The sequence below is a fragment of the Dryas octopetala genome, chromosome 6 (assembly GCF_963921425.1).
Source record: "Dryas octopetala chromosome 6, drDryOcto1.1, whole genome shotgun sequence".
Taxonomy (NCBI): domain Eukaryota; kingdom Viridiplantae; phylum Streptophyta; class Magnoliopsida; order Rosales; family Rosaceae; genus Dryas; species Dryas octopetala.
This window is the reverse complement of record NC_141371.1, coordinates 17,574,255-17,593,545: the sequence shown is the minus strand read 5'-3', so window position 1 is coordinate 17,593,545 and position 19,291 is coordinate 17,574,255. Positions and strand designations below refer to the sequence as shown.

The 19,291-nt window shown below is 35.9% G+C and overlaps 1 protein-coding gene across 1 annotated transcript; it reads left to right on the top strand.

The window, feature by feature from the left end:
* Positions 1 to 221: 221 nt before the first annotated feature.
* LOC147282950 (annexin D8-like) lies at positions 222 to 3,047 on the top strand. The gene is made up of 4 exons (XM_086248988.1): positions 222 to 1,102; positions 1,655 to 1,876; positions 2,014 to 2,103; positions 2,791 to 3,047. The coding sequence occupies exons 1-4, from the start codon at positions 656 to 658 to the stop codon at positions 2,983 to 2,985; spliced, it is 954 nt and encodes a 317-aa protein (XP_086105114.1). The 5' UTR covers positions 222 to 655; the 3' UTR covers positions 2,986 to 3,047.
* The last annotated feature ends 16,244 nt before the right edge of the window (positions 3,048 to 19,291 follow it).

Here is a 19,291-nt window from a genome sequence, read left to right as displayed (position 1 = left end):
TTAAATGTTTAGGAAGAAAACTGGTCTCTCTGAAGAAAGAAACAATTAAATAAAAAAAGATTGATCAAGTGCCAAATTTCAATATATACCAAGTCCAATTAACACTTTTCAATAGTGTGTTTAGTCGTGAACAGGTGTATTGTGCTTAATTTCATTTGAGTTCAAGTGGTTCATAGTCCAAATTGAAAATATGGCCAACCGTATTCTTCACAGACCAAAAATTAAATTGAATAAATGATATTTCCACAGTTTATAATGCAAAAGAAAAAATGGGAAAAATGAAAAAAGAAGAAAAAGAAAAGAGAGGCTGATGTAGAAAGAGTTGGATGAGATTTCTATAAAGAGCTGAGTTCATACTCATTGTCTAATAGGAAATCCACCAACCTTTTGCCACAAAAACAAAACTCACATGGTTCATGGAGAACAGGCCAAACTATTACACATCACTATCTACTCAAAATGAATAGAATTAGCTTTTTTTTTTTTTTGGCCACTACACTCATCCATTGAATACTTGTAAACCACTAGCACCACTTAAATGGCATGCCCAAAAAGTGAAAATCCCTTCCGTGGCCTCCAAGTCATGACTGCATTAATATGAGTCAATGTGCCAAGTATATGCTACTTCCGAACCACAGCTCTATATGCTCCTCTTATGTGCAGAAAAATGCTAACCATGTCAACCCAAAGTTTTGAAACTGAATGCAAAGAGATTCATGATTCTTGGGGACGGCTAAGCCAGTTGATTCGGGCTTTGGCTCATCGAAATCGGTTAGAAAGGCGACAGATCAGAGAAACTTACAAGGCAATCTATGGAGAGGACTTGGTAAGTAGGCTCCAAAAGGCAGAACTAGTGACTGGGGTTTCTCCAAAGTTATGTGCAGCCTTGTGGATGTGGATGATTGAGCAGCATGAAGGTGATGCAATTGTGGTGAGGGAGGCCCTGCAAGGTGATCATACAAACTATAAAGCTCTTGTAGAGGTTTTTGTGGGTCGAAAATCAAGTCAAATCCTTGTCATCAAACAAGCATATCACACCAGATTTAGGAGACACTGTGACCAAGATATCATGAATATTGAGCCTCCCCATCCTTACCAAAAGGTAATTACTATATTGACCTCGTTATATATGCATGTTTTCTTTCACCGTAATGTTAGACTCACCCACTAAATTTATTAAGTGGACCAAGATTTTGAATAAATTAAATATTATCACATCATTTTGGAAACAAATTTGGTAAGTTCAGCAGGGCCAAAGGCAGAGAACTGTACATGGCTGTTACACTGGGTTATTGCCCAAGGCAGGCTTTGCCCCAATTTTTTTCATCCCATATAATTTTTGGTTATTGACAGTTTACTTATTATTGAAGTCCAATTGAGTCCATTGCCTTGGTCTAACCCAACCCTTTTTGTGATAAGAGGTGATGGTGATCACCTATGAAAGTTAAGATATTCAGTAAAAACAAAAAAAACAACATATATATTAGCCCACCATTCCAAAAATTTCTGGCTTTAGTATACCCTCGAGCAGTAGTACTCTTTCTTTCAAGATTAATTAATTAATTATCTTCAAGCATATATATGAAGCCAAAAAATAAACAAACTTGCAGTGATTAATTGATGAATTAATGTATGTAAAATCTAAATGTAACAGATATTGGTTGCATTGGCTGCATCACATAAGGCACACCATGCAGATGTTAGCCAACACATCGCTAAGTCAGATGCAAGGAGGCTTTATGAAACAGGGGAGGGGAGTTCAGGCCGGCCCATAGAAGAAACTGTTGTATTAGAAATACTTAGTAAACGAAGTATTCCACAGCTAAAGCTTACATTCTCTTGCTATAAACACATCTATGGACATGACTATACAAAGGTAACATGCTTAGTTTCAAGAGTTTCAGTTGTAAACTTAACATACATGGTTAACTCATAACTTAAGTTATTGTCTAGCATCAGTTTCCAAATTGAAAAAAAGATAAATCAAATGATGGCTTAATTTGTATTTTGCAGTCCCTAAAGACCAGAAACTCTGGTGAATTTGAAAATGCACTGAAAATGGTGGTAAAATGCATCCACAATCCACCAAACTACTTCGCTAAGGTAATCCTTTTTTCTTCTATGACATTTTTTTTGTTTTTTGATTTGGGGGAGGGCGGATTGAACTTAGTTGCAAAGTAGGCAATTCTACGGCCCAACAATTGCAGTGATAATGGCACTTTAATTTTAGCTCGAGTATAGAAAAACTATAATATATCTAGTTTGGAGTGTATGAGGGTAAAATTAGAGTTTCTTTTATTACTATCCTCAGTGGCAGATCCAGAAATTTTTATTCGTGGGGACAAAATAAGAAGAAACTTTCATATAAATTTTTCTTGAGAGAAAAAAACTCTTAGACATTTCCAATTGCCCTTACTTTAGTTTCTTTCAGACATTTTATCAAGCATCTTGTCCCCACATTTAAGGAAAACATTAAAAAACGAGTTGAGATGATAGAGAAATATATGAGTAGATAAAATTGTAAGAGCAGGCAACTGCCCACACTGGACCCTTAATTTGTCCACCCCTGACTACCCTAATTCTTTGCAAAAATCATTTTTAAATAAACAGTCCGGATCATTAAAATAGAATGTACATGGAGTGACTCTCATAATAAAGTAAGGAAAACCTTATTAGAAACTCCCCATGCATGTATACATTATTATTGTTTTTGATTGTGCAAGTTTGTTGAAAAAATTTGGAATTAAAAAAAAGGCTCACATTTCAGTTTGGCATGCACATGGTTGACAGATATTGTATGCAAACATTAAAGGGTCTACAGCTGATAGAGGAGCGTTGGCACGTGTAATAGTGAGCAGGGCTGAAGTAGACATGGATGAAATTCAAAGGGTGTTTAAGAAAAAGCATGGGATTGAACTGAGAGATGCAATTTGTGAGAACATCCCAGCTGGTGACTATAGAGACTTTCTTGTTGCCTTGGCCTGAAATTCATCTGGCACCACATGTTACAGCTACATATACATATGGGGTTTTGGGTGTCCAAAATTCGGGAGTTAAAATAAAATAGGACAAATTGGCCTGCCAATGGATCCAACAGAAACGTATGAAGATCGACAGAAAAACTGAATACATATATAATCATCAGGTGATAATTTCTGCAACAACTTAGATTGGGATTTGTTTATTAAATACCCATTTCTTCTAGTTTTCTTCTTATGTACATTTTATACTTTAACGAACACAAAACATTATGTATTGCAAAGTGTAATAGTCGGATATTCCAACTACGGAGGAGGTTAAGCCTCATACCAGGTCCTTGCAAACCCAGAAGCACTGTGAACCACTTGGACCATAAAACCTCTACCAATACAACAAACTATCACTGCACCACCACCACCACCACAATCAACCAACCTGCAACAACTACCACACCAACAAACTTTCACACCCAGCTCTAAAGACCAGAAGAATCTACATGATAAACGACATAAATTTCACATGAAGGATATGTAATAGATAACATATAGACTGACATCCATCTTTGTCAAAAATGCAGTAGTTTCAAAGTTCATTGTGATAATGAGGAGGATCTGAAAAAACTTTGAATTTTCAAAGATGCAAATCAACTCATGTTATCAATGCCAACAAAGCAGGATCTACATTATCCTTAGACAATAAATCAACTATCAATTCCGTCGTTGATGCATCTGCAGAGAAACCCCTCTCCACCATTTCTTGAACAAGTCCCGTCACCCTTAACGCCTCATTGTTATTTACAACTCCTTGGATAATTGTGTTATACGTGCAATCATTTGGAGAACAGCCTTTCTCTTTCATTTATGCAAGCAACTTCTCTGCTTCATTTATTAGGCCCCCATTACAAAATCCACTAATCATTATATTATATGTCCACACAGCAGGTTCAAATCCCTTTGATGATAAACTACAAAAGAGATCCCTTGCAGATTCAATTTTATTAGCTATGCACAAACCTTCAATAAGAATATTGTATATCACAATATTCATATCAAACTTCTTGCATTCCATCTCTCTAAATAATTCTATTGCCATAGAAAGTTGTTGGTTTTTACAAAGGCCATCTAGTAAAACAGCATAAGTTTGAACATTTGGAAGTTGGCCACAAGCTTGCATCTTAGAGAGCAAGTTTTGAGCATCTTGTAATCTCCCCACTTTGCAAAAACCGTCCATAAGAGTGTTATAAGTAATGGTATTTGGAACCACTCCCTTACGATACATTTCCTCAAAAAGCATCATGGCCTCTTCCCAATATTCGTTTATCAAAATGTTATAACTACGAGCATTGACAGTCACCCTTGCTAAGCATTAAATCGAAAACTCTTTTTGCCTTGTCCATTTCTCCTCGCAAGCGGTAACCATCCATAAGCGAATTGTACGTAACTGTATTAGGTTCAATATCTCTTTCAATCATCATTCCAACCACGCTTTTTGCTTCCACAACCATCCCCTCCTTACAAAGTGTATCTACTAAGACACTGAAGGTGCATACATCAGGAAAGATTTTTTTACTCACCATTTCCTTCAACAATCTCGTAGCTTCTTCCCACTCGCCTAATTTGCAAACTCCATCAATCAAAGAGGTATAGGTAATGACGTTAGCAGCAATACCATGCAGATGTAACAGATATTGGTCCAATTGTTGAAGAAACAAGAGGTATAGGTATAGGTATTATATATGAAGCCAAAAAATAAACAAACTTGCAGTGATTAATTGATGAATTAATGTATGTAAAATCTAAATGTAACAGATATTGGTTGCATTGGCTGCATCACATAAGGCACACCATGCAGATGTTAGCCAACACATCGCTAAGTCAGATGCAAGGAGGCTTTATGAAACAGGGGAGGGGAGTTCAGGCCGGCTCATAGAAGAAACTGTTGTATTAGAAATACTTAGTAAACGAAGTATTCCACAGCTAAAGCTTACATTCTCTTGCTATAAACACATCTATGGACATGACTATACAAAGGTAACATGCTTAGTTTCTAGAGTTTCAGTTGTAAACTTAACATACATGGTTAGCTCATAACTTAAGTTATTGTCTAGCATCAGTTTCCAAATTGAAAAAAGATAAATCAAACGATGGCTTAATTTGTATTTTGCAGTCCCTAAAGACCAGAAACTCTGGTGAATTTGAAAATACATTGAAAATGGTGGTAAAATGCATCCACAATCCACCAAACTACTTCGGTAAGGTAATCCTTTTTTCTTCTATGGCGTGTGTGTATATAATTCTTGGGTAGTGATAATGACAATTTAATTTTAGTTCGAGTATAAAGAAACTATAATATATCTAGTTTGGAGTGTATGTGGCTGAAATTATAGTGTCTTTTATCGTTACCCTATGTGGCGGACCTAAAATTTTTTATTCGTGGAGACAAGATAAGAGGAAACATATATAATTTTTTTCTTAGGAGAAAAAAACTTGCAGACATTTCCAATTGCCCTTACTTTAGTTTCTTTCAAACATTTTATCAAGCATCTTGTCCCCACATTTAAGGAAAACTTTAAAAAAACAAGTTGAGATAATAGAGAAATATATATATATATGGATAAAATTGTAAGAGGGGGCAGCCCATGCTGGACCCTAGCTTAATGGGTCCGCCCTTGACTACCCTAATTCTTTGCAAAGATCATTTTAAATAAGGGAAAATTATACCAAAAGGACTATTACCTCATTTTTCGATCAGTTAAGGATCTTGTTTTCACTTTGATTCAATCAAGGACTATAATTAACGAAGTCGTTCAATTAAGGACCATAATCAGGTAATGGATGGGCCTAATGGGCGGTACAATGTCGTTCATGGGCCTTGGGGCCATTTGGTCTACCTGAAGTCCATTTAGTTCCAATTGTGCACCATTCTACTCGTTCTAACCTATTTGCCTTGAAAATCCTAGAAACACAAAAACAAAGTAAAACCTACAAAGATATCGATTTCTAGCAAGCTACGTGAGATAATAATTGTATAAAAAGATGGTGTAAAATACGTCCAACAGTGGATGCAAATGCTGGATGCATCTGCACATTTTTAGGTTGCAGATACATCTTTTTAGCTTGTAGATGTCGTCTCTTAGTTAGAGCAGAAGTGCATATACATATGTTGTCTACCATACTGGCACCTTTTCACAATTAGTAAATTAGAAAAATCCCCTTCAAATTCATATTTTTTACACTAAAATCCATATCTTTATTTTTTCATGTGGTAACCCCCTTTGACCACTTGCCAACTCATCCCACTTTCCATTTTTAGATTTTTAGTCATAATTTCTTAAATTTTAAACTTTGTAAATTTCTCATATGCCCTCAATCCTATTTAAGACATTTTTTCCTTACTTGACTTTTTATTTGTTGTAACATATAATTTATTGTTCTTTAAATGCTAATGATTCATTAATTGTTGGACTTTTTTTTTTTTCAAATGTCAATCATGAATTAGGTTAATAATTATAAACAAATAAATAACCTACAAATAATTCTCATAAATAAAAAATGAACCTACGGAAAAAGTTCTATATAAATATAATAAATATGTCAAAAAAGCATAAAACCAACAAAAAAAGAAGAAGCTTTTGGAGTAAAAAATCTTAATTTTAAAAATTACAAATAATTGCTAATGTCCAATAGTAACTATATAGGAAGATAGTTACTGTTCGACAGTAATAATTGGCACAATAGCTCTAGATCATCGGTTCAGCAAAATCTAGATCTAGAGGCTCGTGCCTACTTCCAGATTGGCGGTCAAAAAACTCCGATCTGGACCTTCAAGGCTTTAGCAATGGCTTATAGTGAAAAGGAGAGAGAGAGAGAGAGATAGAGAGAGAGAGAGAGAGAGAGAGAGAGAGAGAGAGAGAGAAATGGATGGAATCAGCATAGTACCTCCAAATCAGCGATTCAACACATTCGGATCTAGAGGCCGGTGTGTTCTTTCAGATCGATGGTCAACAAACTCCGATCTGGACCTCAAGGCTCCAACAATGGCTTATAGTGAAGAGAATAGATAGAGAGAGAAATGGACAGAGATAAAGAGCTAAGCAAAGTAGAAAGAGAAAGGCTACCACAGAAAAGAGAGGAGAGGGAGAACGAGCAGTAGGGTTGTGGTCTCGTCGGCCTTACTCGCCGGACGGTGAGGGTTTGATAGGAGAAGGAAGAGAGAGAGAGGCGATCAAAGAAGGAGAAGGGGATGGAGAGAGAGAACCACTAATTTTTTTAAAAGGTGGGTTTAAAGCTATTTAAGTGGACTTTTTTATGATATGGGTAAAGTAGGTAGGTTTAATTATCATTGAGAGTCCAAAAGTGGACTCATATTAATCATTATCTGTAAAAAGTGTCATATATTAATTATTTTAATGAATTCCTTAAGTTTAGGGAAATTTTTGATGGGAGAACTAATGCAATTAAATAATGGCATATTGTGTAAATAAACTAATCTAATATGTATTATAAATACAATAGTGCTAGAGATTCCAACTTTTTTTCCCAACTTACATGACATTTTATACATTGAAAATTTAAAAACAAAAAAGAAAAGGAAATACCATGTCCAGAAATGTAATGACACATAAGGTGGGAAATAAATGTTGTGAAAAAAAGTTGGGACTCTTAGCATTATTGTTATAAATATATATCAAATTTGGCTTACAATTTCAAAGTTTGGCCTTAGGCCATCCACAGTGGTTGAGTGAGTATGAAAGTCATTTGAGAGTCATAAGTGGCCTAAAAAGTGATTTTGTGATTTGAATAGTGCTGAGAATGATAGTCATATGTGTTGAAGTTGTAGTGGTGCTGAGAGTTATAGTTGAGAGTCATATCTGTGTACCTAATTAAGTTAAAGTCCAATTGAGATTATTTGATTGTTACGTTATAATTTATAACTTAAATAGTTATATAAATTATACCATTGATTTTATTTTAAAGAGATTTTTAATATAAAAATCAATATTGAATATATTTGGACTTATAATTTTATTACCCAAATTATAAATTCTATATTTTATCTTCACCTAGTATTTCAAGTTGTTTGATATTTTTTAATATTTGAAATGCATAAAAATGGTAAACACAACACAACACAATTCATTTTATTTTATGATACCAACGACAACAAACATATAAAGGAAACCACACTAATGAACGACGAAAACTAGCCGTTACAAATTTTTTGTGATTTTTCAGATTTTTTATGGATTTTTTTTACAATTTTTTATATTTTGGAGCGTCTAGATGACGCCACGTCACGAGCGCGCACAGCAGCTGGTGCCATTTCAAAAAAATTAACCGCTGGTGTCCTTCACTCGCACCTAAGGGAGTGACAGGCTGGTGTTGTCATGTTGGGCCCTATCTTGTCGGCCACTACTCGGTTTTTTGCTCTCACTTTTTCTCCCATGTGGGTGGGCCCCACCACCCATTACCCTCAGCTCAACTAGCTCTCACGCAGACCCATGCATTGCCCTCACTTATCACTCTTAAATGGGTTCACTCTTAATTCTTCAACCAACTATAAGAGTGCGTAAACTCATACAACACTCTCACTCTCACCACTGCTGATGAAAAAATTATAGGGTATAATCGATATACCTGATATAACTAATCCAACATGTAAGGGCATTATTTTACGATGTGTTTATATTAGTAGAGTATACTATTAATAACATTTACTCATATTATAACACATAAACTGGTTATACCACGTGTCAATATATCGGTTATATAAAATAATTTCTCTTTCTGATGGCCTTACCTATTAATTAAAAAGATGTACGGTTAGACTCTATAAAAAATTAATATGAGGGACTAATATCTCATTAACCCTTTCACAATTCACAATCTTTAGCTGATGTGTTCATAATGTATTAGCATATATATAAGCTTAATCTTGATGACGAAGAAACTATTACCACACTACACAAAGACGAAAACTTAGAATAGCAACCTAAATAAGGAATCATAAGAAGGAAACCCAGAAGAAACCTTTAGGCTACCCTGTCAATCGCTTTTTCAGCATGCATAAGAAAGGACAAAAGAGGCCTTCATTTGGCCAATAAATTGATCTACAACATTTCCTTTAATTGAAAGCCTAAGAGAAAACACATACACAAGCCTCGATCTCCAATGGAAATTACCAACAAGCCTGCAGCAAAGGATGAGCCGTCTTATGAGGATTTTGAACCGTTTTGCCAGTGGCACAAAGATGAAGGACTTAACATTCTTGAGGTCCATCTACCAGGTACTAAGTATGCATGTCTTTTTTTTTTTTTTTTTGTTAATAAATTATTGTCTATGAAATTTGAATTCAAAATCACCTCAGAAAAAAGAAGATTACATGTTATCTACTATACCAAATCATTAACTTATTATTATAGCATGGCACGCATAATATTTTTGTTTTATTTGTACATCGATGCATGTAGGTTTCAAAAGACAAGAAGTTAGAGTCCAAATCAACAATCTGGGCATACTAACCATTAGTGGAAAGCAAGCTATGGATCATCAAACTACATCTACATGCAGCCGCTTTCGCAAAGAGATCAAAGTTTCTAAAGATTGTGATACAAATGCAATTCGTGCCAAGTTTTCCCATGCAATTCTTTACATAACTATGCCTAAGAAAGTTCCTAATAACCTTTCAACACATGAATTAGCTGAGCATTCTAAAGAGGCAGCTCCATCAAGCACTAGAGAGAAGATTAAAACAGCTGAAAATGCTACTTCGTCAATTAATGGCTGTTTACTTGGTTTAAGAAGCACAGTTTTGAGGCCAAAGTTAAGCAAAGAGATCGCTTTGAAAATGGTGGTTGTTGCTCTGGCAATGGCTCTTGGAGGTTATGCAATATATAAAGTTTTAAATTCAGCTACCATCGACCCAAAAATGAATTAACATATGTTGTACATTACATCATATTGCAATATTGGTCTCTGTACTACTTATGAGGCATATGTAGACTTTTGGATATAACATGAAAAGATACAAACCATCTATTGGCCGGGCTGTGGTATTTTCTTTATAATTAATGTTGGAAAAGTCCTAATTTCAAATCTCCCTCTCCCAAATACTTAAAAAAATGGCATATAACCAATTTTGTCTCCGTAGTTTGGCCCTTGTTTCACTTGACCGGGTTCCTATAGTTAATTTTTTTTCAATCAAGTCTCCGTAGTTTACATTTTGTTACAATTAAGTTCAAAATTTGTCTAAATTTTACACAGAAATCATTACTTTTGTCAAAGCGGGAGTGCAATTGTTGGAATTTTATGATTATTTTGCCCCTAATAAGTTAAATTAAAAAAGGCTAACATTGCACATGAAAATTCCATCTAAAATTTGGATCGGATTATAATTTTGGACTTGATTGTTATAAAAAGTAAACTATATATGACAATTTGATTGAAAAAAATTGTTAATATAAGGACCCAGGTGAAATAAGAGACAAATTGGTCATTTTCCAAAGAGAAAAAGAGAGGATATAGCATAAAAAGATTGATGAGGAAGGAGAGGTTTGATGAGGAAGGTTTAAGCTTAGACATATAACTCATTTGTTTAGGAAGGAGAGGTTTGATGAGGAAGAGGTGCAGCTGAAAACCAAAGAGATGAAAGGAGTGTTGATGAGCCTTTATGAAGAGTATGGTCCAAAAGTAGATGGTGGCATACAGATGAGAGGTAATGTGGATTCTAATTCACACAATACTAGTGCTGCAACTTATATGGTAGAAGATGAGGAGGGTAGGGATAATGGGAGGGATGATATTTTGGATGATTGGAGAAAGGTGGTGGAAGAGAGCAATGAGGCAGTGGTGGCACATGAAGTGGATACATACTTGATGGATCCTTTAGAATACACAACCCAAAGTTTTGACATTTTATTGTGGTGGAAGCTCAACGGTCCCAAGTACCCTGTGTTGGCAGCAATTGCAAGTGATGTTCTTGCAATTCAAGTATCAACAGTGGCATCAGAGAGTAGTTTTAGCACTGGGGGTAGAGTCATAAATTCATTTAGGAGTTCATTAACTCCTTCATCAGTGGAGGCCTTGATTTGTATGCAAAATTGGTTGAGTGGGGATGATATTTCCAGCTTGGAGGATGAACCTTGCATTGAAGAACTTGAATTTTATGAAGGTGTAGAATCAGGTAATGTTTTGTAAATATAATTACTTGCTTTGCTTTGTTGCTTGCTTTTAAAGTTTGCATTGAATTAATGAATTTTAATTATGTTGTATTCCATTTTGTGTAGAACATGCAAGTGAAGTCAAGGCAAAGGGAAAGGGAAAGGGAAAATAGCATGTTTGAGCTCATCACGCCAGTCTCTGACAGCAGGGTTCACAATTTGCTTCTCCTCTGCATCGTTGAGCACTACAGAAAGGGACAGCAGTGAGCAGAGCCTCTTCAACAAAAGCTCCAGCCATTTTGTCTTCTTAATTTGCAAATGATTTCAAAGAAGTATTCTCTAACTTTTTCAAATAGCAGAAGGGGGGAGTTTGTGAAAGTGTTTTAGGATTATATAGCTCGATCAAGTACACTGACTTGGGCTGTTAGTTGTAGATGACTAAAAAATGTTTTATATGGTGGTTATGTGCTTGTTCTAGGAAGCTTATTGCCTTATTGGCCTAATTTTTAATTACTTTCAGTATTTTCTTGTTTGACTAACACTTAAACCAAGACCTTGCAGCTGGCCATCACTGCTGTCCATTTTATGTTGCTTACTTTTACGTTCTAAAACAGAGATGCAGATGTCTTCCTGTTGTTTTCATTATCATGCTTTATATACTTGGGTTTTATATACTTGGGTCTAAGTTGCTGTTGTGTTTTACTGTTTTACTCTTTCTTTTGTCATTGTTGTAGTTTCTTTGGCATTGATATATATATATATATATATTTCTTTTTGGTTGTTAAATATTGTTTTTTGACAAAAAAAAAAAAGAATTTTAAAATGTTGGTATATACCGAAACCATACCGAACCATACCGAATTCATAGAACACTGGTATGGTATGATACCAGTTTTAAAAATGTCCATACCGTACCGAATAAAAATTTCGGTATGGTATCGGTATGGGGCTCATACCGTACCATACCGTACCGTGCCCACCCATAAATTACAAGCTTCATTCTACACCCTGTAACGGTATTGGACCAGTGACACCATTGGCAATGAGATAAAAAACGAGACGAGAAAGAATCTTCGAGAGCTGCAAGAAGTGCTCCGCTATTATTAAAAAAAAAAAAACTAGCACTAAGCGATTGGCACCATTGCCAAGTGCTCGGCATCGGGTATCCATTAAAACAAATGTTGGCACATCCGCAGTAGAGAACAACTATGTATATATATTATTTCTCTGTAGGACATATATCCATTCTTTAATTAAAGAACGAACTCATATATTTTATGTTTTTTTTTTCACCTTTTGATCTTATTCTTGGGAGAGTTTAATACATTAGGGTAAAAGTCGTTAGTTCAGACTCGTTCCTCGGTTTGAACTCTCATGGTTTTGAGCTCCAGTTGCTCTGGATTTTTGGCTTTAACTTTCGATTTGGGATACCGCCCAAAACTCGAGAGTTACAATGCCACATCACAATTCTGAATAAAATCTAATATCTCGGAGTGAAGCATGACTTACGTCCTAATCGCAGATTAATAAAATTATTCTACAATTAAGACGTGAAAAAAATAAAATAAAATAATTGAAGAAACTAAATAAAGTGAATATGAAAATAGACTTTATTTAGCAAACCACTATTCCAAACAAAACAAAATATGAAAATAGTCTTCATCTTCTTATATATTACAATTTATTGATAAACAAACAAAACATAATACTCCAACAAATTCTCTAAATTTCCCTTGGGTATTCCACATCATTGGTCATATTTTTGTCACATGCACGATCTTAATTTCTTGAACACGGGTTCCTTCTTGGTCCGTTCCTATGTGTTTGGGTCATCCTTCTTATCCTTTGAAGTTAAAAAGAGGCTAAAACTTGTGATTCCTTCTCAAGTTTCTTCCCTCCCCTTTTTGTCCCTCTCTCTCTCTCTCTCTCTCTCTCTCTCTCTCTCTGTTTTTTTTTTGGTTGCTTGCTTAAGGGTGAGCTCTTCACACCACAGCCCTTTATTTATAAGCCAACCTCTTGGTTGGAGTAACCTATTGTTGGCTCAAATCTGGTTATGTTAATTGGCTCTCAGCATTGCCTAGAGGTGACTCATCCCTCTAAGAAGAATCAAAACCATTGATCAAAGCTTATGAGTCAAAACTTATGTATATATGCAATTAAGGGAATAGACGTTGGTATTATCTTCAAAATCCATTCATTTTTTTTTTTTAGTTGGGCTTTTAATCTTTTGTAAAACAATTGGGCTACAGCCCAAACTTAGAAATTTAATCCAATTTCTAAGCCCATAAATGTTATTATTATTATTATAGTCCGTAATTTGTAGCACCCATTTATAGAGAAAACTTTGTTGCCGCACCCAACCATAATCAGACACACCAGCTGCACCCAATTCAAAGCCTACTAATAATTTAGGCTTATTAATTACATTAATTTACATGTATGCCATTAGAACCCAACCATTACCGCGTCCAAGCAAGTCTACAGGACAACTGGAAGCCCAACCCCTACCCTTCTGACGCGCGCTGACACATGTTGACACGTGCCGACGCACGCTGACATCACTGTAACTGAATTTTGGTGAAACTGTTTTTTTTTTTTCTGGAATTGAAGTTTTTGCTAAAACTCAATATTTCGCAAAAACTAAAATCAAACACTGAAATTGAATTTCATTACACTAAAACTGAATTTCAAGAATTCAGTTACACTGAAACTGAATTTCAAGAATTCAGTTACATTGAAACTGAATTTCAAGAATTCAATTACACTGACTCGTCGGAAATGGCTGCCGGAAAAGGCAGATCGCCGGCGAAGAAGCCGCGGCCTTTGTGGCTTCGATCTGCCGCCGTGGCTGATCGGATGGAGAATCCGAGCACACCATCGTGCTCAGGACGTCGAGAGGAAGAAAACTTGGGTGGTCCGGCATTCCAACTCCGCGAAAAAGGTAGATCGCCGGCGGAGAAGCCGCGACCTTTGTGGCATCGATCTGCCGCCGTGGCTGATCGGATGGAGAATCCGAGCATACCATCGTGCTCAGGACGTCGAGAGGAAGAAGACTTGGGTGGTCCGACATTCCAACTTTGCCGAAAAAGGCAGATCGCTGGAGAGCACCACCGATCGTAGTCGCGGCGATCTGGACTGTTTGGGCTTGATTCGGGGCGAGTGATGACAGAGGGAAGAAGAGGAGAGAAGGACGAAGCTGATGGTGGTCGTCTTGCTAGCAACCGTTGTCCGACGACGCCACACGTGCTGACAACAGCCATGCGCGGAGGAGAGAGAACATAGAAGGTGCGGGAATGAGAGAGAGAGAGAGAGAGAGAGAGCGTAAGGATGAGAAAATTAAAAAAAAAAAGATTTTGAATAATAGGGTTATAATAGGAATATTTAAAAAAATGTGGGTCAAACACAGGTGGATGTTAATTGACCAGAGGGTTTTGGGAGAGTTTAAGTGACTAATAGGGGGTTTTGAATTAGTTTTAATAAGGGTGGAGGTTTTGAAATAACTAAGCTCTAATTAGGGGGTTTTGAATAGTTTACACTTATTATTATTATTATTATTATTTTTTGAACATTTCAATCTACGCACCTCAAAAAAATTTCGTCCTCGAAATTTAGACGTACCTATGTCAAGAAACATCTATGGATATTTCTTGCACATGTCAAATTCTAATTCCCATGCAGCTTCTTCTACATTCCCATATTTCCACAAAACCTTGACTAATGGAATGGTCTTCAAAAGCTTGTTCTTTGTGATCAAGTATCTGAATTGGTCGATCTTCAAAAGATACTTGTTCATTGACGCTGAGTTCTCCCCAATCCAAGATGTGTGTTGGATCCAATTCATATTTCCGAAGCATAGATACATGAAAAACATTATGGATACTAGAGAGTTGAGGAGGTAATGCCAATCTATATGCTACCTCTCCAATCCGTTTGAGAATTTCAAATGGTCTGAGAAATCTTGGAGCTAGTTTCCCAGATTTCCCAGATTTCTCAAACCTTTTGACTCTGCATCGTGGCGAGACCTTGAGAAAAACATGATCGCCCACGTTGTATTCTAGTGTTCATCTGTTTGCATAATTCTTTTGCCGACTATATGCAGTAAGCAAGCGTTGTCAGATAATTTTTATCTTCTTCGTGGCATCTTGAACCAAGTCCGGCCCTAACAAAATATCTTCTCCCACTTCAGCCCAACACAAAGGTGATCTACAAGGTCTTCCATAGAGTGCTTCGTAGGGTGCCATCCCTATACTAGACTGGTAACTGTTGTTATAGGCAAATTCAGCTAGTGGTAGGTGGTCTTCCCAATTTCCTTGAAAATCTAGAATGCATGCCCTCAACATGTCTTCCAAAATTTGGATAGTTCTCTTAGACTGTCCATAAGTTTGGGGATGAAAGGCGCTATCACGGTTCAGTTTCGTTCCAAGTGCATGTTGTAAACTTCCCCATAATCGAGAAGTGAATTTAGAATCTCTGTCTGAAACGATCGAAATTGGGATTCCGTATAATCTTACTATCTCCCTAATGTATAGCTTTCCCAGTGTTTCGATGGAATCAGTAGTTTGACGGGTAGAAAATGCACGGATTTGGTTGAACAATCTACAATAACCCATATAACATCTCGTTCCTTTGGCGATCGCGGTAGACCCGCCACGAAGTCCATTGTGATATTATCTCATTTGCATTCATCTACATGTAGTAGTTGGAGCATCCTTGCTAGTTTCTGGTGTTCTGCTTTCACCTGTTGGCACGTGAGATACTTTACAACATATGTTGCTATTTCCTTTTTCATGCCCTTCCACCAATATTGTCGCCAAAGATCATGATACATTTTAGTGCTACCTGGATGGATAGTGTAGGCAGGAAAATGAGCTTTATGCAGAACTTCATCTCGCAATTCTAGGACTTCGGGCACGTATATCCTTCCCATGTATTTCAATTCACCATCATTCTGAAGAGTCCATTCTTCATTTTCATCTTCTGTGGTGAGCTTTTCACATATGGATTTGCAAAATACATCTTCTTGTTGCTTTTTAATCACTTTTTCCTTTAAACTGGGTTGAGCAATTAAATTGTAAAGATAATCATCATTGTTATTGATGTCAACGTATAGATCATACTCACAAATAGCTTCCACAACCTTCCTCTTCTAAATCTGTAAGCTTCCCACCATTCCTTGAGATTTCCTACTCAATGCGTATGCGACTACGTTAGCCTTCCTGGGTGATAATGTAGTCCAAAAATCATAGTCTTCTAAATACTCCATCCATCTTTGTTGTCTCAAGTAAGCTCCTTTTAAGAGAAAAGGTACTTCAAACTCTTGTGATCGGAATAGAGTTCAAAGCGTTCTCCATATAAGTAATATCGCTATACCTTCAAAGCATGAATAATTGTTGCAAGCTCCAAATCGTGTGCAGGGTAATTCTTTTCATGTGACTTTAGTTGTCGGGAGGTATAGGCTATGACCTTGTTAGATTGCATTAAGATACCTCCCAATCCTTGTAAGGAAGCATTAATGTATACTATACAACCTACACCTCATTCAGGAATGATTAGTACCGGAGCAGTGGTTAATCGCATTTACAGTTCCTGGAATGAATTTCCGCACTCCTCGTTCCATTCGAACTTTGCCCCCTTACGTGTCAACTTTGTCATTGGGGCGGCTAGTTGAGAGAAATCTTTTATGAATCTTCTGTAGTAACCGACTAGCCCAAGGAAACTTCGTATTTCAGTAACATTTTTCGGTTGATTCTGGCCACTTCAGAACTGCATCAACTTTGGAAGAATCTACTGCTATATATACCTTCTTTAGAAATCACATGCCTTAAAAATTTTACCTTTGTAGCCAAAACTCACATTTGCTAAACTTGGCATATAACTTTGTGTTTTCTCAACGTTTGTAAGACGTAATGCAAGTGTGGCTCATGCTCTTCTTTAGATGAGGAATAGACAAGGATGTCATCGATGAATACGATCACAAATCGATCCAGGTAAGGTCGAAAAATTTGGTTCATCATATCCATGAAAGTTGCTAGTGCGTTCGTTAAACCGAATGACATCACCAAGAATTCATAATGCCCGTATCGAGTTCGAAGGTCTATCTTGGAGAAGAAACAAGATCCTCTCAGTTGATCAAATAAATCGTCTATTAGAGGCAGTGGGTATTTGTTCTTCACCGTGACTCTATTCAGTTGGCGGTAGTCGGTACACATCCTGAGAGATCCGTCTTTCTTCTTCACGAAAAGAGCTAGTGCACCCCATAGTGATGTGCTGGGACGAATGAATCATTTATCTTGCAATTCCTAAAGTTAAGTCTTCAACTCCTTAAGCTCTGTCGGTGCCATTCGATGTGGAGGTATGGAGATAGGTGATGTGCCTGAATAAACTTCTATGGTGAACTCTATTTCTCTTTTAGGGGATAATCCGAGCAAATCATCTAAAAAATACATCTTCATATTCTCACACCACTGTGATGAATTCAATCCGCGGATCATCTTCTTTTTCGATCTTGAGCTTAGCGAAGTTAACAATTAATCTAGGATGGTGAGTTTCCGTAACGACCTAAGCCCAAGTTAACTTAATATTAATTTTAAAACGGGGTTTTAATTGAAAATTTGTGGTAGGAAGTGTGGGGATTTTTCTAGAGAGGCCCATTTGAGTAATTTTAGAACCCCAACATTTTAATTTATAAAATCAGCAACCCTTTTCTCTTTTCGCAAATTCTTTTTTCTCTCTCTCTGTTCTCTCTTCCCCCACAACCCACCCCTGCACAAATAGTATAAAAGTCTCTCTTTTTTTAAGGAGAATAAAAATCATGTGGTATTCAATTAAGACTTTAATTTAAAGGCTTTTAAAAAGTCTGTAAAAGTCTTAGTGTATTTAAAAAGTCATTGACTTTTATGGAATTCATTTAATGATAGATTTGTAATGACTTTGAAAGACTTTTATGTGTATTTCAAAGTCATTATAAATCTAACATCTCTCTTGCGAATTTTTAAGGATATCTATAGACTCAGTAGAACTCTGTGAAAATCTGTAAATTCTGCAAAAGTCTATCACTTAAAAAATGTCTACAAAAGTCTTTATAAATCTATATACACTAAACCCCTCCTAAAATTATGCTGGTATTTTACAATGAGATGAAATAAAATACCCAAATAGCAAGTTATTAAAAAAAAATTTTATATATTTGAAATCCTTTGAAATCCGCAAGGAGAAAGATGGAGAATTATTGACTTTAATATAACATAACTTACACTCCAAAGTCCATGAAAGTCTATCATTTTATAAATTCCTTATAAGTCAATGACTTTTTGAATACTACAGAACTTTTATAGACTCTCTAAAAGTTTGCATTGAATACTATTAGACTTTTATAAACTTTTAAAAAGTATAGATTGAATACCATCAAACTTTTATAAATTCTTTAAAAGTCTAGATTTAATACCACAAAACTTATAAACTTCATTAAAATCATTTAAAATTCTAATTGATTATATTGATTTATTACCAACTTATTAGTGATTTCTTTTATTACTAAAATTTTGAAGCTAACTAGACATATGGATCATTAAATCATTAAAATTTGCTACTTTAGCCAAGTTGGTCTCAGTTTGTGTTAGCGTTCTCGGGTCATGGAGTCTCCTTCTCATCACCTTCGCCCTTTGGTTGAGAATGTGGGTCAAGTGACTCTTGTGGGTAGAAGTTTGGATTGACCGAAGAAAGCAAAAACAAGAAATTTCTATATTATTTACCACATGTGCAAGTAGCTAGCTAGTGGGTTATACCCAACCATTAGTAATCCCTTCAAGCTGAAATCTGAATACACTTATATGTAACTATTGTGTTGGAAAAGCATCACCTAGGTAGCTAGAATCTTTAACATGCCTGGTTATAAAGAAATGCAAAGAAAGATCGAGAAAGCAAGATATATATGCAAAGGTAGCGAGAATCTCACATATATGCCTTGATATTAAACAAAATAAAGAACAATTCTTTTTGTAGACAAAACCTACAAGAAACCTGTAATTAATACCATAATTCAAAGGTACACATTAATACATAGGCTATATAAATTAAAGAGAAGGAGATATGCCTTCCAATTCATAGGTATTTGTTAAAAAATATCCTAAACTAAGAAAAGAAAAGCAGCTTCCC